The sequence below is a fragment of the Suricata suricatta genome, chromosome 1, assembly GCF_006229205.1.
Source record: "Suricata suricatta isolate VVHF042 chromosome 1, meerkat_22Aug2017_6uvM2_HiC, whole genome shotgun sequence".
NCBI lineage: Eukaryota > Metazoa > Chordata > Mammalia > Carnivora > Herpestidae > Suricata > Suricata suricatta.
Window position 1 is genome coordinate 99,177,175 of NC_043700.1, and position 19,441 is coordinate 99,196,615.

The following is a 19,441-nucleotide window of genomic DNA, read 5'->3' on the forward strand; positions in this document are numbered from 1 at the left end:
GCCAAGGGAGGTAGAAAGAAAGCTTATATGGAGATTGAAAAGGTATAAAGTAGCTGGTGTAGAGGAAGAGAAAAAGAAATGACAAGAGACATTTAATGGTTACTAGGGAGCACAGAGTGCTTGCTTTAAATCAGAGATCGTGAATAATGGTACCTTTCTCTGAAACTATAGGCTTCCCTATAGACGCAATCTACAAAGCAGTTTCTGTCTGTATATCACAGCAAATAGGTGGAATAAATGAGTGAGAATTCAAGCTGCAGCCCTGCAATTTATTGGACAAGTCACTTTTCATCACAGACCCTCCATTCCCTCTGACCCAGGGATGGTAATTCCCACTCCCAAGGTGGAATATCTCAAAATCAAATTGATACTTTTATATATTTGAAAGCATTAAATTTTTTAAATATTTATTCATTTTTATGAGAGACAGAGCATGAGCAGGGAGGAGGAGAGACAGAGGGAAACACAAAATCCGAAGCAGTCTCCAGGCTCTGAGTTGTTAGCACAGAGCCCAATGCAGGGCTTGAACCCACAAATGGTGAGATCTTGACCTGAGCTGAAGTTGGACGCCTAACCGACTGAGCCACCCAGGCACCCCTGAAAGCATTTTAAGCTACAAATAATACAGATAGTAGTTATGATCTTACATATATAATAGGTTTTAATCAGTAAAATTTTTCAGAATTTTTCACTGCTGAATAGAGAAGACAAAACACATCCTCTCAATGAACAGGATCCATTTCCAAATTAAAAATCCAATAGGCTAGCAGCAATGTTGAAGAGAAAAAAGCTGAAAATAATCTTTGAAGTGCATTCTAATAAGAGGATACTTTTCTAGAAATATGAAAACAATGTTTTAGGTTAACAAAGGCCAACTAAAAACATCCTTAGAAAGTATATGTTTAGAATTAGTACTGTACATTGAATGTTTTTATTATCAGGCTCTGTTTCTTTTCAGAGGATGCATAACATTTTTAAAAAGCATTCAGAAAATATTCTTTCATGCTGTATTTGTTATGTTAAAAAAGTCAAAACAGTACTGCTGTTTAGAAAATGTGTGTCAGTAAGTAGCCTATTGCCCTGCCTTTCTTTCCATGTAAACTGACTGAATATCATATATGGCAAGGCTAAAAATAGAAAACACGTACAAGCTGCTTCCTATTTCTCTCTCCTATGGAAATATCTTTACTAAGTGCACTTGATACAGGCTCTCTTTTCATTTTAGCCTCTGGGCATAATCCTCTGGAATCTAACCCTGCTCATCTTCCAGCATGTCTAATAGTCTGAATGTTTAACATTTTTCAAGGGTAGTTGTTCATCACAGGTTCTGGATTATCTTTTCACATACCATTTCCATGCTTCTACTTACATCCCCCTGATTAATCTAAGTTATCAGCTGACCTCTTCTTTTATTTATTTTTTTAGCTGACCTCTTCTTGATATAGGTCCGAAAAATAAGCAGTACTCCAATCCCAAAAAGTAGCTACATGCCAAAATACATTCGACAGCATGAAACTATTGCTGGTAGAGATACCTATTTATAGTAGTTTACTGGGGAATATAATTGATGTTAAATATGATGCTTTATCAAGCTGGAGGACTGTGTTACATTTCAGCAGGTCAGCTCACTTTAAAACTTTTGAACTGACGGGCGCCTGGCTGGCCCAACTCTTGGTTTCAGCTTGGGTCTGATCTCATGGTTCATGAATTTGAGCCCCACAATAGGCTCCGCACTGACAGTACAGAGCCTGCTTGGGATTCTCTCTCTCTCTCTCTGACCCTCCACTGCTCATCCTCTCTCTCTCTTACTCTCAAAATAAATAACCTTAAAAAAAATAAAACTTTTGGTCCTGTTTTAGGGCCTACTATAAGCAAAATTTTCTCTCCCATTACCAGTAACTATTTAGCTAAGATATTTCTTTTAGACACTAAGTAAAGTACACTATTGGTCATGTGAAGACAACTGTATAGTGTAGGAGACTGATTACTTTCTTTGATGCTTTTTTTTTTAATTTTTAAAATTTATTTATTTTCAGAGAGAGAGAGACAGAGACAGAGACAGAGAGAGAGACAGAGAGAGAGAACTAGTGGGTAAGGGGCAGAGAGGAGAGACAGAATCCCAAGCAGACTCTGCACCATCAGCACAGAGCCTGATGAAGGACTTGAACTCACAAACTGCTAGATCATGACGTGAGCCGAGATCGAGTCAGATGCTTAAATAATTTGACACACAGACACGCTTCTTTGATACTTCTACTGAAGGAAATAAAAGGAGAAAAAATGGAAGAGACGTGTACGTTCAAAATGGAAAATATGTATTTTTTTTCCAATTAGTAAACAAGTATTAAAAGAGAGGGGGAAGGTAGGTTGTTACAATTTGTGTATGCATATTAGGACTTCTAGAACTCTTAGAATTCTGGTGCTGAAAAGTAAGGAGGCGGGTAGTGGGGCAATCAGTGTGAGTCAGTTTTCACCCAGCCATATCCTGATATGGGCAAGTGTAACCTTCCTAAGTCAGGGTGTTCCTGAAATCTCTGATTTGGCCTCTGCCCTCTCCCTCCTTTCATCTACACCACTGCCTGTGAGTTGATGTTCCAACAAGAAGATAGATATTTGCTTTAGAAAATGATTTCTCCATCACAGTGTGCTGCTGAGCAGCATGGTGCAGGCTGCTCTGACTTTGCTGTTACTTTGTGCTCGGAATGCTAAGGTGGCAAGCAGGAGGTGGGTGCCCTCCCTCTCTTCCTGGACCATCTTTAGCTTGCTCGCTGTGCTTTGGGGCTGCCTAGTTGCTCACATGGAGTCAAGGAAAAGTTGGTAGGGGTTTAGAAACTTAAAATAAGTTTTTCTTGACTATTATCTTCAGTAATTTAGGCAGATTCTGTAATTTCTATATAATTTATGTTTAAAGTAACCTGTATTTCATGTTAATTTTGTTTCCTTCAGAATGTTTTTAACCATTAATTTTCCTTTCAAGAGTATAGGTTTCTGACAGTAATAGCTGACATAAGTTTAGTTAATGTTATTAGAGCTACATAGAATGAATGTAGCATAATTATCTTGAGGATTTTATCACCTACTGGGTAAGTTATATAGTTTTGTTTTAATTTTTAGTTGCACAGTGCCATCTACTGGATCTATGCTATAAAACACCTTCATATTTTCTTGAGCTTTCCAGGTTTGGTTATAACCAGCTTTTAATATTTAGGTGCTTTCTGGTATTCTTTATTTGCCTAAAAGAGAAACTACATAACAGGACTTGTGTATTCAGAGTTTTCTTAGTTATACAGATACCAAAACAGAGGACATAGGCCACAAGTTACAAAAATTCTTCACGTGGGATCTTTCTACATTGTACTTCATTTTCTTTGAGTATCTACTTTTGCTTTGTGTATGCAGTTCAAATAGTTTAATATTGCCTTTTAAGCTAAAGAGAATTTTTGTTAATGATTTTTCCTCACCTATTCTATCCATATCTTGCCCTTTGAATTGCATATTTATATGCTTGTTTGTTTAATGTCTTTTCTATCCTGATAGACTGAATGCCCCACCAAGGTAGATCAGATACCCAGCCCCAATTGTAAAAATGTTAAAGTTACCTGAGAGAATGGCAGGAATATTGGGAAAACTGATATATTATATATTAATGTAAGAAAAAAATTTAAATTGTTGTAGTAGTAGCAAGGAGTTATTGAGTGATACATCTTATTGTCTCTTTCTTTTACTTGAAAAAATAAACCCAAAGTTTTTTGTTTTGTCTTTAAATCACATCATTTTAACATTGAGCCTAATTTCTCCGTGAGTTATATTCTTTCTTGTGGTCCAGAATTGAGCATGGTATTATACATGCACCAAAAAAAGAGAGACATTTTATTCAATTAAAGCATCTTAATTAAAATTAGTACCAGTAAAGTATTTGGCATAGCCCTGGTAATCCAAAACTACAAGCAAAAGACTCAAATGTTATTCTTCCTCTTCCTAACTCAGCTTCCCCACTACTTTCATGTTGTGTATGCTCATGCCACACAGGATCAGAACCAGGAATCCTTTTTTCTGTTTAAGAGGAGAATGGAAAAGAAAGAGCAAGGAGGCATGTACTAGAGGTCAAAGATTAAAGCAGATTTATAAACAAAATTATAAAATCTGAAAATAGCTGTGAAGTAGATATGATATAAGGGAAAAAACTTAGAGATTTTTTGGAAACTAATTTAATTTTTTTTAAGAAAGCTGTATACACTAAAGTTGAACTCAGAAGAAAAGTGAGATTAGCTATTTATGAGCTCATGCAGACTGCTGTAGAGCAGATAAGCGGACATCTGGAGAGAGCAAGGAAAATCTCTGATAGTTTTCAACATGGCCCGAGAGATGAAACAAGGCAGTGTAACTTAGAAACTATGTCCTGTTGCCCCAAAAGAAAATGTAAACAGTGAAAAAGCTTTTAACATTCTTTACTGTCACCTCAATTGTCTGAAGACCTTATGTACCTATCCATCATCCAGTTTCCAAAAGAGTGAAAATAGAAAAAAATGTAAATGTATTTAACAGCCTAGATACAGTCACAACTCTCCTCCAGTTTAGTACTAAACGTCGCTTTTAGGTTCTGCAAGTTTGAATCTGCCAGGACTGGAATGCTCAGGCGTTAGTTGCCAACGGTTTCGCAGTAATTTTAGGCTGGGCCTGCCTTTGGGGAAATCGTATCAGTAAGAATAAGGTTAATTTTCCTCCTATTACCTCTGCTTTGTCTGGCAAATAATGGCATCATATTTCTAAAGTCTCTCAGGGAATTGATTACAGTCTTTGAACTCTCAAAATAAGGATAAGGGGAGTAACGTTGGCTGGAGTGCAGGCAAATTGCAGACTTTTTCCCTGGTTTAATTCTTGAAAGCATCTTCTGATCTTGCAGCTTGAAGCTGTACAGCAGAACAGCAACAAAGTCATGCTTGATAATTGTGACCCAGAAAGAGCTATGTTGTTACTGCGTTTTTGTTATCTTTCACTTCTTACTCTAATTCTCCATTCACTGTCCTGATGATTTCTGGTTGGGACCTGCACCTTTTTGCTTGCTTCCCTTTTGTTCCTCAGATTTGTTATTAATTATTAGCTAAAGAAGGCAAACATTTGTCATTTTTTGCCTCTCACAGTTTATATTAAAAAGTATTGTATGTGTCAGTTTTTGAATATGTATACATTTAAGTCAGATTCCTGGGAAGGGTGTTTTAACTCTTCCATGGCTCTCAACTTTAGTGATTAGACTATATCAGAATTTCATGGAAGGTAGATTCCCTCTCTTTGAGATCATTTTAACAGTGGCAGTTTATAGTAACAAGTTAGATAATTAACATGTTTATATAAACACATGCCTTTAGAAACTCAAGCCTATCTTAAACTTACCAAACTATAATTCCCACATTAAACACACTCTTTCCTGAGCTCAGTGATTTTGAGAGAGGAAAGGTTGTACTGTATTGATATGACAGCAACAGTTACCTTGTGTCCAATAATTTTGTGCCAGGCACAAAACTCTGTACTGCACATGTATCCCTCACTTAATCCTTGTCATAGTCCTACCGGGGATGGGGATGGGCACCAGAGTGATGCCCATCATAGGGATCAGAAGAGACCTCATATGAGGAAATCCAATCCATTTTCTGGCTTCCTTGGGGCAAGAGGAAGGGTAGAGGTCAATGCAGAGGTAATGGGAAATGATCTTGAATTTTTTTTTTACCCTTTCCTTGATTCTTTTATGTATTATACTAAACCTATTGTTGTTGTTTTCTGCTATGAGACCTCACGACTCATTTCTGAAACCTCACCGGTGAATTGGTTTTCACACTGAACATCTGGACAGGGACAAACAATAAGTCTCAGTGTTGTCAGTTGAGTAGAAAATGGCCTTATGACCCAGCCTCGTCCGCCACCTTCCTCCTCCTCCTCCTCAGGTCTCCATTAAAGAGCAGTCTGCTGTATTTACATCGTTTTCTTTAAAGAAAAACATCGTTAACGTGCCAAGCCCTGTAATTTTAAGCTTTTCTAGAAATGTTATCTTTAAAGGAGTTTATAAAAACAAGAAGAATCTTTGTGGTTTTATTCTGAAAGCCAGAAGAGCTGAAGAACAAGGCAGACTCTAATGCTGAGTTTTTCCACATTCAAGCTGTGTAATGGTTTTTATGCATGTTTATAGGAAAAGCAATTGAAATATTTATTTTTTCAGTTCTGGCAAAGCATGACCAACGACACTGAGAGTACATTTTGTCATGGGATAGAGAGGCAGAAAAGGCAGAATCGGTGTCCTTGCCTAAATAAGTGAATATTATTGCATATTTCTTCAGATAGTTGCATTTTTAAAGAAACATTTTGTATTCTTTGATGGAACTATCTAAACAAACTAAAGCTGTACAAACTAGCACTTTTAAAATCAGATGCAGTTCACTGCTTTATTTATAATTAATGAACAAATTTAGCAAAATATGTGATACAAGGTGTCCAGGACATTTTAACATATGCTTTATTAAATATTATTGCTGTCATTTTATTTTTTCTCTGCCCTCACACACAGATATATATAGATACACACAAACACACACATACAAATACACATATGTCCTTATTAATGAGATAAAAATTCACATTAATTTTTGTTTGGGTGTGGCCTTGACTTCAGAAGGTATTGAGAGAAACATCTTTACCTTCCTGGCAAACACTGAGTTAAAAGTTCCTTAATGAATCCCTTGGAAGACTTGTCAAATTTCAGTTATTGCATAGCATTCTGAAGGACTTTGATATCCTATACCCACCTATATCTTCATTTTGCTTGCTTCTTCTAGACGCCCCTTTATTTGGTAAGTCATGGAGAGAATGGACCAGTCAGATGCAACAGGTGCAAAGCATACATGTGCCCATTTATGCAATTCATTGAAGGAGGAAGGAGGTATCAGTGTGGATTTTGCAACTGTGTGAATGATGGTAAGTAATGCCAATAAATGCTTTTAGGAAAGGCTCTTTATTTAGTTTAGGGGGAAAATATATATGTTAAAGCTTTTAGTTACACCTGAGCTTTTCCTAAATACTGGTGAGCTCACATTCAAGAATAAGAGGAATTGTGAAAGAAAAAGTCTCTCAGTTTTATCATCTATAAGCATGAGAGGTAAAGTTTTGTTTTGCCTCTAACTGAGCCTTTGTGGAAGGGCATTAGGAAATAGAAGGACTTACTTACTTCTGAAAGGTTACTTATGAAAATAAGAAACACGGAAACGTCATGTGGGAAGCTGCAGGTGAAACTGAATGCACTTACAGGAGGCTGAGAGGGACATGGAGCACGTTCTGATAGGTTTCCTCCCATGGAAATTATAAGCAGGAGCTTTTATTTTATCTGTGTTTGCAGATGATAAATTGGAGAGATTTTTGTCTCTTTTTTTTATTCCTCCAAGTTATTCCTGAATGAGAGCTCGTCAGTATTTAGGAAAAGCTCTGGTATACCTAAGGGCTTTACAATGTGTATAGATTTTTCTCCCCTCCAGTGTGAACGTAGCATTGTTTAAGAAGGAAAAAAACATTATGAAGAGCTTTTCCAGATTTTTCATATTTTCAGCTTCATTCCCATATGAACTGACTGATGTTGAAAAAAACTGCAAACTTGCTGAAAACAACTTAGCATTTATTATATTCATAACATGTCAGGTTTTTTTGATGTTAGTTAAAGCACATACTCAGCTTCCCACATTCATTTATATTTCTAGAGTTTTTCTAGAACCATGGGATGATTATGAGAGCATGAACTTTCTACATGTTTTCCTCCGTTTTTATCTTTGTAGACATGCTTCTCTGCAGACCTTTAAATCTGAAGAATGTATAGCACCCTATCTGCCCAGGAGCCATGTCTCCTGTGGCTGCTGGCTCCTCCCTACTCACGAGTGAGCTGAGGCACGACTTTCTGCCCAGGTCATCGCATTCATGGCACCTCAGCTCCCTGATGTTCTCTGCTGGGAGAGTTCTTTGTTTCCCTGCCCCCTTATTACAGTCCACAGTTTCGTCCTACTTACAGGGATAGAAAGTGACATCGGAGTCTCACAAAACCTTTGGTCAGGTCTTAAAAATGCCTTGTTATGGTGTCAAATCATTGGATTCTAGCCTCCTCTCAAAAACCGTGATCCTCTTGGGATGTCTCTCTCCTTGAGGTAACTGTGGCATCCAGTTGGTGTAAATTGGGTCTCGCTGTGAGGCCAGATTCTTTCCATTCTCCACCCTGACTTCCTTTTCTAGGGAAGAACTTATTCCTTGTTTCATCCTGGATGAAATCTGCAACCAATCCATTGGCTACTACTAAATCTTGAGACCTGGATTTCAGGAGCCCTGTGACAATTCAATTCCCTCTTCTTTAGTTTTTTGGGGAAGAGTCATGAAGGCAGAGACCTCTCCTACAGCATTTAGATAAATGCCTCCTCCAAGGTCACCCACTCCTCAGTGTCTTTAGCCAAGCACTCAACTTTCTTAGAAACGTGATCAGAAATTTATGTTGCTTTTAGATCCAAGATCCTCAGTTTGGTGTGACACCCTAGCTTCACACCCGAAGTGTCTGCTCAGAGCACAGGCACTTTCTGGTAGGAAAACCACTCAGAGTTCTTATAGCTCTTCTTGATGAATGCTCTTTCCTTGGGTATTCACTTCTAGGAGGGTGCCATGTTCATTTTCTAATAGGGTTATTCATACTAGGCTCAAATATTTGTCCCTAAAAGGAGCCAGATCTCCCTAGATTTACATTGACACCTGCATTCTTCTTAGGTTTAAAGAAGACAGAGGTTTATTGAAGTTAGAAAGAACCCAGCAAGCTTGATCACATGGTTTTACTCTATTTCCCTTCAAAGTGTCCAGGGATTGCACAATGGGAAGCACGTGGGGTCAAAAGGCACACGGGGAGACAAGTGTGATGCGTGATTTATAGTGTGACTTGAATTTTGTCTTGTAAACATGACAGATTAAATGCTAATGGATGTGAAATTAATTTTAAAATGAAAAATTTTACCTATTACATGTAGGTGTGTGAATAAGAATTAATTATAGATTACACTGCATAGAATTTATCACACCATAATTCTAAATAGCCAGTATAACATCATTTACCTCAACTAAAGTAACAAAATAGCAAGGATAGGCCCTCACAGTTTACTTATTTGAGCTGAGAATGTTAGTTTCCCTAATCTTCTCTAATCTTTTCAAGACATCGAATTTTCCAAATGCAGAGATCCATATGTACATAAGAATGTTATAAAACTTGCTCAAAACAAATGGCCACAATATGGTAAGAAAATAGAAAAATCAATTCTTGGTGATTATTTTTAAGTCCAAACTGTGAAAATAGTTTTGTTGTAAGTGTTAGTTCACAACTAAAAATAAAGTATACGGAGTTGTTCACTTTAACAGAAAACATATTACTTCTGTGGTTTTACAAATGAAAATGTTGTTCTTTATGAAATGCTTAAAGCCCAAGCATTGCTGGTTATTCCAAATACTCCTATTGTCAGTGGTTTAATAGCAAGCCCTATTAATCTCGGGGCAACAGGAGTTTGTTTTCACAGAGATACCAGGCCATATTTGTCCAAGTGTTCAGTGTGTGACTCATAAGTGTTTGTGCTGTTGGATGACTTCCAGGCCTTTGCCAGAACTAACCTTCTTAGACATTTGAATCAAATTAAGAGTTCCTCAGCTGAGATCTTGGTGGTATAGTCTTTCCCTAATACAGTAATCCTCTCCACTCTGAAGCCCAAACATTAAAAGATTACCATGCAAACTTTCCATGGCTGAAGACGTCTCTTAATTAAAGGATAATAAATATTATAGTTAATAGTACAGTGCAAATAACCTATGTATATTTCTGTTAGGTATATTGAAAATTTAAATAGTTAGAAAAGCCAGAATTCCTTTTAAAAGAGGTAATTAAATAGGGATAATTACATTTTTTCTTTGTGACAACTAAAAACACCATTACTTTTTCTTTCACAGTGGTCCAGATCATGTGTCATCAGTAACTTGCAGAAGAGCCCAGAGGATTTTAATGAAAATCTTTGTACTTTCCAACACATGCGTTCTAAATAGTAGATATTTAGAATATACTACATTCTTGCTTTAAAATACTTTATTTCCCCTCAACTAATTCTTTTCCTCCCATAATAAATTTTAAGAACTTATTAAGTTGTCTGTGTTATGAAAACAAAAGATTTCCTTTCTTATTTTGTTTTTATTAGTTCCACCATTCTATTTCCAACATCTGGACCACGTCGGGAGAAGACTGGACCACTATGAGAAGCCAGAGCTATCTTTAGGATCTTATGAATATGTTGCTACTTTGGATTACTGCAGAGTAAGTGTTCCCAGGACTTCACGTGTTTATATGTTGATGTCAAATTCAAATGAATAACTTTCATATGTAAAGAACCAACTCTTGATTCACAACCAAAGGATTTTGGTGGCGTCTTGGGGATGTAGAAATACCTAAGACATAATCAAGGCTTCTAGGCTGTTACACAATTAAATTGCCAAACTGCTCAGGGCAGTGATTATTTTTAAAAACTAAAAAGTGATGTCAGAAATAGAAAACAGTAATTTAATCTTTATGTCCTTATCAGATAAAATATTCTGGGTTCTTAGAGCAACAACAGTTCCATAGAGTGTCTCCACCTTTTTTGTTTTGTCAGTACTTTCAGAAAATTTTCCCTTCCAGGGCAGACGCCCAACAATATGGCAACTAAGACAATGATAGGTCTCTTTACTGACTTTCTGCACACTAGTTGTCACCACAGTGATTTAAGGCTCTTAGAATCTCCCTTGGACTCTCTGAGAGCCTGGAATTCTGGCTTGTGGTTTCCTTACTTTACAATGTATGCATGAGACTCCTCCTTACTTCCTTAATCTAAAAAATTAAATTCAAAAATTCAGCTTTCCTTATAAGACCATTGACTGTCGGCCTCCATACTACCACCTCAGCTATCTCTTCAGTTGTATAAACACTCACCACATACTCTGAGCTCATCACTCCTTTTTACATCCCCATGCTTTTATACAAGATTGTTTTGATCAGACTATCTTTGCATCCTCCTACTACATGTATATATACTCCACATAGCAAACTCCTACTCGTTCTGGAATACCTGACTGAAATTTTATTTTATGTGTGTGCATGTGTGCACATACACAACTTTCTTTGATTTCATCATGGTGGTTGTTTACTAAATCTTCTATTTTTTTCCCCATAGAATTTGGTCCGTATATTTTTTTTAGCAGTTATCCCATGAAATTTAAATTTCTTAATGTTTTTCCTCTTCATAGATTTCGATACCCTTGGTGACAAGAATCTTACCTTCATGACATCTACCACAGTGTCTAGTGCAGTTGGTCAGTGTATGTGGAATGAATGAATGAATGAATGAATGAGTTTACAGGTCTGTTACTTTTCCTAGTACTGGCTATTACCCTTTTCCAATGTCAGAGTGAGAATGGCATCATTGTGGGTAACTTGCAGGCCTTTAAAATTCTTCAGTGATTTGGAAACCTTTTCTTGGGTATCCATCAGTTCAGATTTCAGCTTGTATCTGAAGTACCATATGTGCGTAGACCTGAAGAAAGAGTCATTCTGACTTTTTTTTCCTTATTTCTCCTTCCAAATGTGAATGCCTACTGATGCCCAGTTCTTAGAAAACATCCTCCAACCCACAGGATTCTATCACAGATGTTTGCTTGAGGCCTAGTTCACATACTGAGTATAAGTTACGAGGAACATTTTTCCTAAATAGAAGTGTTTTGAACTGATTGAATTTATATATTTTTTCAGTTAATATGACTTTTGCATTTATTTTAGTGTTTTGCATTATTTTTTTCACTACATTACATAGAACTAATTATCAAAGAAAAGTTAATGCTTTATTAATTCAAAATATAACCTTTGAGCATATTTTGAGAAACACAAGAACATTTTTGGTATACATGCTTTATATCAGACAAAAAAAGCCTCAAGTACCAACTACTTTTAGACAGTGTATTTGTTCTTTACTGCTCTTAACTGAAGGTGAATGATTAAGGAGACCATAAATATTTGCATTCTAATTAAGTGTAATAAAACCATTGTAACTAGTGATATGGAAAGTTTATTGATTGATCTTTGCAACCATGGTATAAAAATAACTATGTTCTCAGTTTCTAGTTCTCTGCCAAAAAGGCTATATTATCTTGATTTTATGCTTTTTTAGTAGAAACTCAGGCAGAGAGTCAAATCTATTTCTGGGAACAAAAGTCTCAATATCTTCAAACTCTGTTATCTGGAAATGTTCCACATGTCTAACTGATGGGAAATTTCACCCAGCAGGCAAGGAACCAAATAAAAAATATCTATACACAATTTGAAGAATTTTTTGTAAGCTTAATTTACCTTTTATTATTCCAAAAAGGTTTAAATAAAAGATGGTGTATTTTCAATTTAATTATAATTAAAAATGTAAATAATGTATAATAATGAGTTCTTTAGGGATTTGGAAAATGAAAGAGTTTAATTTTGTCATGTATTTTTTTAACTACAAACTTATAGGAGAATTATAAAATTACTTTTTCCCCTATTAATTAATACCAATTTTACATAGTAAAATTAGCATTGATTGAATATTCACTATGTGTGATGCTTTGTGCTAAGTGCTTTTTATGTGTTGTATCATTTGGTTCTCAAGTGACCCCATGTGGCAAGTACCACCATTACATGGGGAAACTTCTGGCCTAGAGCTCTTAAGTGCCACCCTCAAATCACACACATAGAAAGTGCTGGAGCCAGATTGAAAACTGTATTGGCATGATCACAGAACCCCTCTCCTTTTTCAATATAGTGTGGGTCTGTAGGCCATTATTTAGAAAATCACCATGGTGCTCCCCTGGAAATAAAGACCCGATCTGTTGCATAACAGTTTTGCACTTAAAAGTTTACAGAGTATATCTACATACAAAGTGTACCTGAAATGTAAAATCCCATTCCAGGCCAGCCTTTTCTTTCCTAAATAAAAATATCATCTCTCCACCTAATTTTATTATTTTATTTTATTTTTAAAAGTTTACTTATTTAAGAGAGATGGGGGGGGGGCGTGGTATACAGAGAGAGGGAGAGAAAGAATCCCAAGCAGGCTGATAGCCCAAACTCATGAACTGCAAGATCATGACCTGAGCCTAAAACATCACGAATTGGATGCTTAAGGGACTGAGCCACTAAGGCAACTCTCTACTTAATTTTAATTCATTGTGACATTTAATGAATGTCTAACATGTCCAAGACATTTGGTTTGTGAATGAGGGATACCAAAGCTAGCAAGATAATGAACATGATTTCAAGATACTTCCTTTGCATAGACCTGATAAGTATATAATTATGATATAAACCCAAATATGATAAATGCTATAAGAATCAAATAATTAGAGTGCCATAACAAAACAGACAAGCGATAATGTATGATTTGGAGAATCAGGGAAAGCTTCAAAGAGTAAGTGACATTGGAGCTGGTTACACCAGGAGCTGAGTTTGGACTTGTGGAAATGAAAGAAAACTAAACAGTCAGTAAAAGCAGAGGATTTGCCACTTAATTCCACTTTCTTTAGGGGAAGGCAGGTATTGTAGATGAGAGACGTGGAGTTAGTATGGGGACTGAGATAATTGGAGAGTATGTTCCCTTTCCCCCCAAACACATTCATATTCAAATATTTTTAAAAACACTGTGCCAAACAAAATACTCTTCTGGCCAAATTCTTGGCCCAAGTCATTAGACTGTGACTTCTGGATAGGAAATGTTTTGAAAATGGCAGACGCTTAAATTAGTTGAAGGAATGTGTATTAAGAAATAATGGGAAGTAAAGCTGGGAAATTGTTTTGGGATACAGACTAACTTTTTATATTCCATTGGGTTTGGCATCATAGCTATGATCTCCTGTTTTTTATACATGTTTGTTAAATGGGTATTATGGGGAGTCTTAAATGCCAGGCCATTGAGAAGTTTATGTTAATTCCGTAGGTCATGCGGATCATTAAGGGTAAAGAGGAAGTTGTTTCCTTAATTCTTTCATCCATACATTTCTTCCTTGAATTGGCAGTATTGAGCACTCTTTTGTGCCATGCTTATGCTTGACTCTGAGGACTCAGTAAACATCCTGTGCTCAGAGGCAGTGGCATTGTGATCTATATGGTCTTTCAGACCATTTATTCGGATAGCAGTTTGTATAATGAGAGGAAAGAGATTGGAGACAGAAGGGCATTAGAAAATTAATGCAGTTGTCCATGCAGGAGAAAATAAAGGGAATATAGCAGTTCCTCAAAAAGTTAAAAATAGAATCACCAGGTATATACCCAAATTAATTGAAAACAGAGCCTCAAAGAGGTATTTCCACACCCGTGTTCATAGCAGCATTATTCATAATAGCCAAAAGGTAGGAGTAATCCATGAATCCATACATGGATAAACGGATAAACAAAATGTGGTATATACATATGTGGAATATTATTCAACCTTAATGGAAGGGAATGTAGACACCTGCTAAATATGGATGAACTTATAAGGACATTATGCTAAAAGAATAAGCTAGTCATATAAAAGACTAATACTATGATTTTACTTATATGAAGTACCTAGAGTAGTCAAATTCATAGAGACAAGAATGTAGAAATGTAGAATGGTGGTTTCCAGGGTCTGGAAAGAGTGGGGAATGGTAAGTCATTGTTTAGTAGAGTTTCAGTCTTACAAGATAAGAAAGTTCTGGAGATGGATGATGGTGATGGTTGCAATAGCATTGTGAATATACTTAATACCACCGAACTGTACACTTAAAAATAGTAAAGGTAGTACATTTTATGTATATTTTGCTACAAGTAGAAATAATTTGGGAGGGTACCTGGGTGGCTCAGTCAGTTGAGCATCTGATTCTTGATTTTGGTGCAGGTCAGGATCTCATAGTGGTGTGATTGAGTCCCAAGTCCATGCTGGAGGTGGAGCCTGCTCAGGATCTCTCTCTCCCTCTGCTTTTCCCCCAGTCCTCGAGCTCATGTGCGCATGTGCTCACTCTCTCAAAAATAAATGAGTAAATAAGATCTTTAAAAAGGCTTATTATTAAAAAAATAATTTTTTTTTAAAAAGTAAATGAGGGTCTAAATTTGGGTACTGGAACCAGAAGCTTCACAATTAACTGGTTGTGGATGGTAAGAAGGTGGACAATTCCACAGAGAAAATGACATTTGAAACCCAGAGTATTTTTGAGGGATCATGCTTTCTCTAAAGAAGGTCAACATAATGAGATAAATGCTGTCTTATCTGCTAAAATTCTGAGTGAAGATGCTGATAGGATCTTTTTGTGGAGGTGTGCTATAGTTAAATGGAACACTGGTCTGGAGCTCAGAAAGGAGACCATGATGAGAAAGAATTTGAGGAGTCACCTATAGACGTGGCTGGTTAAAAGAGGTGCTGAGTAAATGAGATTTCTGTGATGAACCGTGGTAACAAAAGGGAAGAGAGTGTCCTTTGGAGAAAGATAAGAAAATGCAGGCAGAAAAGCAGGAGAGGAAATGACACCACCATACTGTGACAGCTAAAAAAAAAAAAAAAAAAAAAAAAAAGAAAGGGGTCTACCATGCCTAAAATTGGTTAGATAAAAGAGATTTAGGGTTAAGAGCTGGATTTTACTTAAAGTCATTCATTTGCAGTCAAGAGGTCTGTGACCCTTAATAGAATGGTTTTGGTAAAAGTATCACAGAAAACCAGGGTTTTATAAAGTCCATACATGTTAGGCTTGACTGTACAAAGTGAGCTGGATTCAAAGGGTGGAGTAATTGACTAAAAAGATAGCCAATAATGAAGTCAGAGTTTTCTAGGCATGAGATGACAAGCTTCTGGACAGTTAAGAGTAGGGGCTGGGTAAAACATGTGAAAGAAGCATTTTGAAAGAATAGTCAGTGGGACCCAGTGGTTGAAAGAAAAGGAATAGTTAAATGTAACTTCATGTTTTTAAGCCTTTTAATTGGTGTTTAGTGATGATATTGATATAGAGATGTTGGAAGAGAATGTCATTTAGAGGAATGATGAATTAGTTTTACATACATAGAAAACAAGTTACAGTAAAGGATTCCATAGACTTATGGAAACTATTCGGTGAGGAACTAGTAATGGCAAACTTAAGAGAGATCACAAGAATAGTAAGACACAGTTGAGTTGGTTACAAAGAGGCTTTGGTTTAATTAATGGAAATGAATGATTTTTATTTGATTTAAATCAATGGAAGTCTGTGTTATAAGTTAGATTAGGTGGGAATCAGGAATGATTTGCAAAAAAAAAAATTGCTCAGATAGCAGTAGATTCTTTCGTTTATTTGTTGGCTTGATTTCAAATGTGGCAAAATAATGAAGCTTCTGTTGATGATTTTTAAGTCCTGCAATTCTTATTTCAAATGACAGACTTTTATTAAAAGACTGTTACCTCTAGCCTTGTAGTGGCTAGAGAATGAATTAGTAGATGAATTGGAGACATCATCATGTAATTTTATAATTGTAATAGTTAAAATACTGTTTCACTTTAGAACATTTTTTGTCATTTATCATAAAGTTAAAAATTGAATTGACCTTAACTCTTTTTTTTGTTTGTTTGTTTGAGTCACTAAGTTTGCCTGTGGCTCTGTTTTCTAAATATTTTGTGAGACCTAACTGAATAATCCCTTCCTAAGAGCTCTTTGAACTCCAGCCAGTAAAGGGAACAACAGCTACAAAACATTTATATAGCAGCTGCTTTATGTTATAGTGATTGTTTGAAATAGAGAAAATGCCCAAATTCCATTTTTTACCATAAATATATAAAGAATAGGTAAATATTTGATAATATAGTACAATTTTAAAGTGTACAATTATATTTTAGTATATAATTTCATATCCTTAAAACTGAAAGAACTTACAAATGAAGAGGTTTGAAAATAGTATGATCAAGTTTATGATCAAATTCTAGTTTTAAGACAAATGTCAATTATTGTATGTACTCTCTGGGGGCACAGTTTGTCAAGGTTCCAGACACACTTGCTAGAAGGAGAGGGTGGTAAGTAAAGTTGGCTACCCTGTGGTACTGTCCTCACCCTTGGGTAACTGTAGTGAGAACATCTTCAGAGTGTTACAAAAGTGAAGCCTCACTGTTAGATATCATAATCCTGTCAAATTCAATAGTGTGTCACAGGTCATACCCTGGAAAGCAAACAGCTTTTATCTTCTTTATAGCATCAGAGACTGTTCTAGAAAATGATTTAATTCCACAGATGGTATATCCTAAAATATTAAATGAGATGTTTGATGATATCTTCAAGGATTTGAGTATTTTAATTTGATTATGCAATGTATATGCTTTATAATTACATTTATGTGATTTGTTTGCTCCCCTATAGAAAAATAAGCCTCCTAACCCACCAGCCTTTATCTTCATGATTGATGTTTCATATAGTAACATCAAGAATGGTCTAGTGAAGCTCATATGTGAAGAACTGAAGACTGTGCTGGAAAAACTGCCAAAGTAAGGGAACTGCCATTATTTTTCTAACTTGCCCACATTACTGAATTAATTTATTGGCCAGAAAATAAGCGCTGAATGACCTGTAGATATCTTTTGCTAATGGGGACATTGGATAAGTATTTATAAATTAAATAGCACCAGTTCTTTGTCCTTAAAAAGTCAGAGTTATCTTTTGTGCAAGCAAAGAAAACAAATGATAAAAATTTAAAAAGTAAGGCTATGGTAAACAACATTCAGAGTACAACAGTGTGATGTCTGTTATCCACTTTCAAAGGGGTTAAGTTTCCAGTGGAAACTGGTAGTTGCCGCATGTGGTAGATAGAGTTCTAAGGGATACCAGGAAACTGCCCTGCTGTCTTTTTTTTTTTTTTTAATTTAGTGTTTATTTATTTTTGAGAGACAGAGAGACAGAGAGTGAGCAGAAGAAAGGCAGAGAGAGAAGGAGACACAGAATCCAAAGCAGACTCCAGGCTCTGAGCTGTCAGCACAGAGCCCGACACAGGGCTCAAACTCACGAACCATGAGATCATGACCTGAGCCGAAGTTGGCCTCTTAACTGACTGAGCCACCCCGGTGCCCCTGCACTGTTGTCTTATGGCACACATGGTCGTTTTTTAGCCAGATTTCCTTTTTGCCCTTATTATACACTGTCAAACCCTTTTGCCACTTTACTGCCTCTAGGTCCTGTGACTTAAAGCATACTGTAGATCACTTTTCTTGTCACAGCAGGGGGCAGTGCACAAAAAGAAGGTGGAAAGGTATTTCAGCAAACATGGCTATTTTTCATAGTATACAAACTAGTTGTTTAGGGTGGGAACTGCCATCCAGTAAGGAGACTGGGGACCAGGAGAAGGTCTTCCTTTATGAGAGGAGACACGCTTAAGAAAATAAAAGAGGTTAGTTAAGAAATATCTGAAACCTAATGTCTGCACCAGTCTCAGCATCTTCCACCCCTCCCTATCTCCTGAGCAATCTCTGTTTTAGAAAGGGATGCTTTGAGGGATGGGCTGTCCACAGCCCTTAGGGCTTCCTGAGACCTTGGGTGTTCATCCTCTGTATTCGTTCCACATGTGGCTGCTGCATTGGTGCATGTGAGGCTCAGATGACTGAACTCTGGACCTCCCAGGAGTAGCTTTGTTTGTATCTATGAAGCTAAAGTCATAATATTCTCAAGGATGGTTTGGAAAAGCAGTTGGGGATGTTTAAAAACATTGAGGTGATTTCAAACTGAATTCTAAAATGAAGAATGAGCTGGGAGCGAGTGGAAGATGGGGCATAAGAAAGGCCTGCTGACAGCTTGGGGCTCTAGTTTCCATTACCTCATTCTCACGGATACTTGACAACTGTGGACTTTCTGCTGAATAGGACTTCCTTTACCATAGGCTTCTCTCACAGAGCTGTTGTAATTCTAAATCTGAAGTTGGAGCTTGATTCATATGAAAGAAAACTATAATTTCTGGAAATGATGTCTCTCTCTCTTTCCCTTCTCTCAAACTGGTTCAGTTGGACTATCCTATTCTCAGTTACCTCACCAACCCGTTGCTCCTTTTCAACACAGTGCTGATATGAAGTGTATAACCTGTTGGTATGAGTTATGAAATCACACTCCTTCCTTAGATGTCATCATGACTTTTATATCTCATTGGAGCAGATTGTTACTTCAGCAAGATAGGAGAAAACAATAAAAGATGCTGGTTATTCCCTGCTACTTTTAATGTTGTTTTTGTTTTTGTTTTGTTTTAATTTTTTTAATAGTTTATTGTCAAATTGGTTTCCATACAACACCCAGTGCTCTTCCTGACAAGTGCCCTCCTCCATCACTACCACCTCTTTCCCCCTCCCTTAATTTTTTTAATGTTTTATTTATTTTTGATACAGAGAGAGACAGAGCA

The 19,441-nt window shown here is 36.5% G+C and overlaps 1 protein-coding gene across 2 annotated transcripts in view; it reads left to right on the top strand.

Moving 5' to 3' along the window:
- The window catches only part of SEC24D (SEC24 homolog D, COPII coat complex component), a 100,713-nt gene that overhangs the window by 47,345 nt on the left and 33,927 nt on the right, over positions 1–19,441 (top strand). For both annotated transcript variants that reach the window (XM_029941571.1, XM_029941578.1), the window contains exons 9-11: positions 6,825–6,963; positions 10,239–10,354; positions 17,425–17,549. In XM_029941571.1, coding sequence (XP_029797431.1) covers positions 6,825–6,963; positions 10,239–10,354; positions 17,425–17,549 — 380 coding nt within the window. The remainder of the gene's footprint in view (positions 1–6,824; positions 6,964–10,238; positions 10,355–17,424; positions 17,550–19,441) is intronic.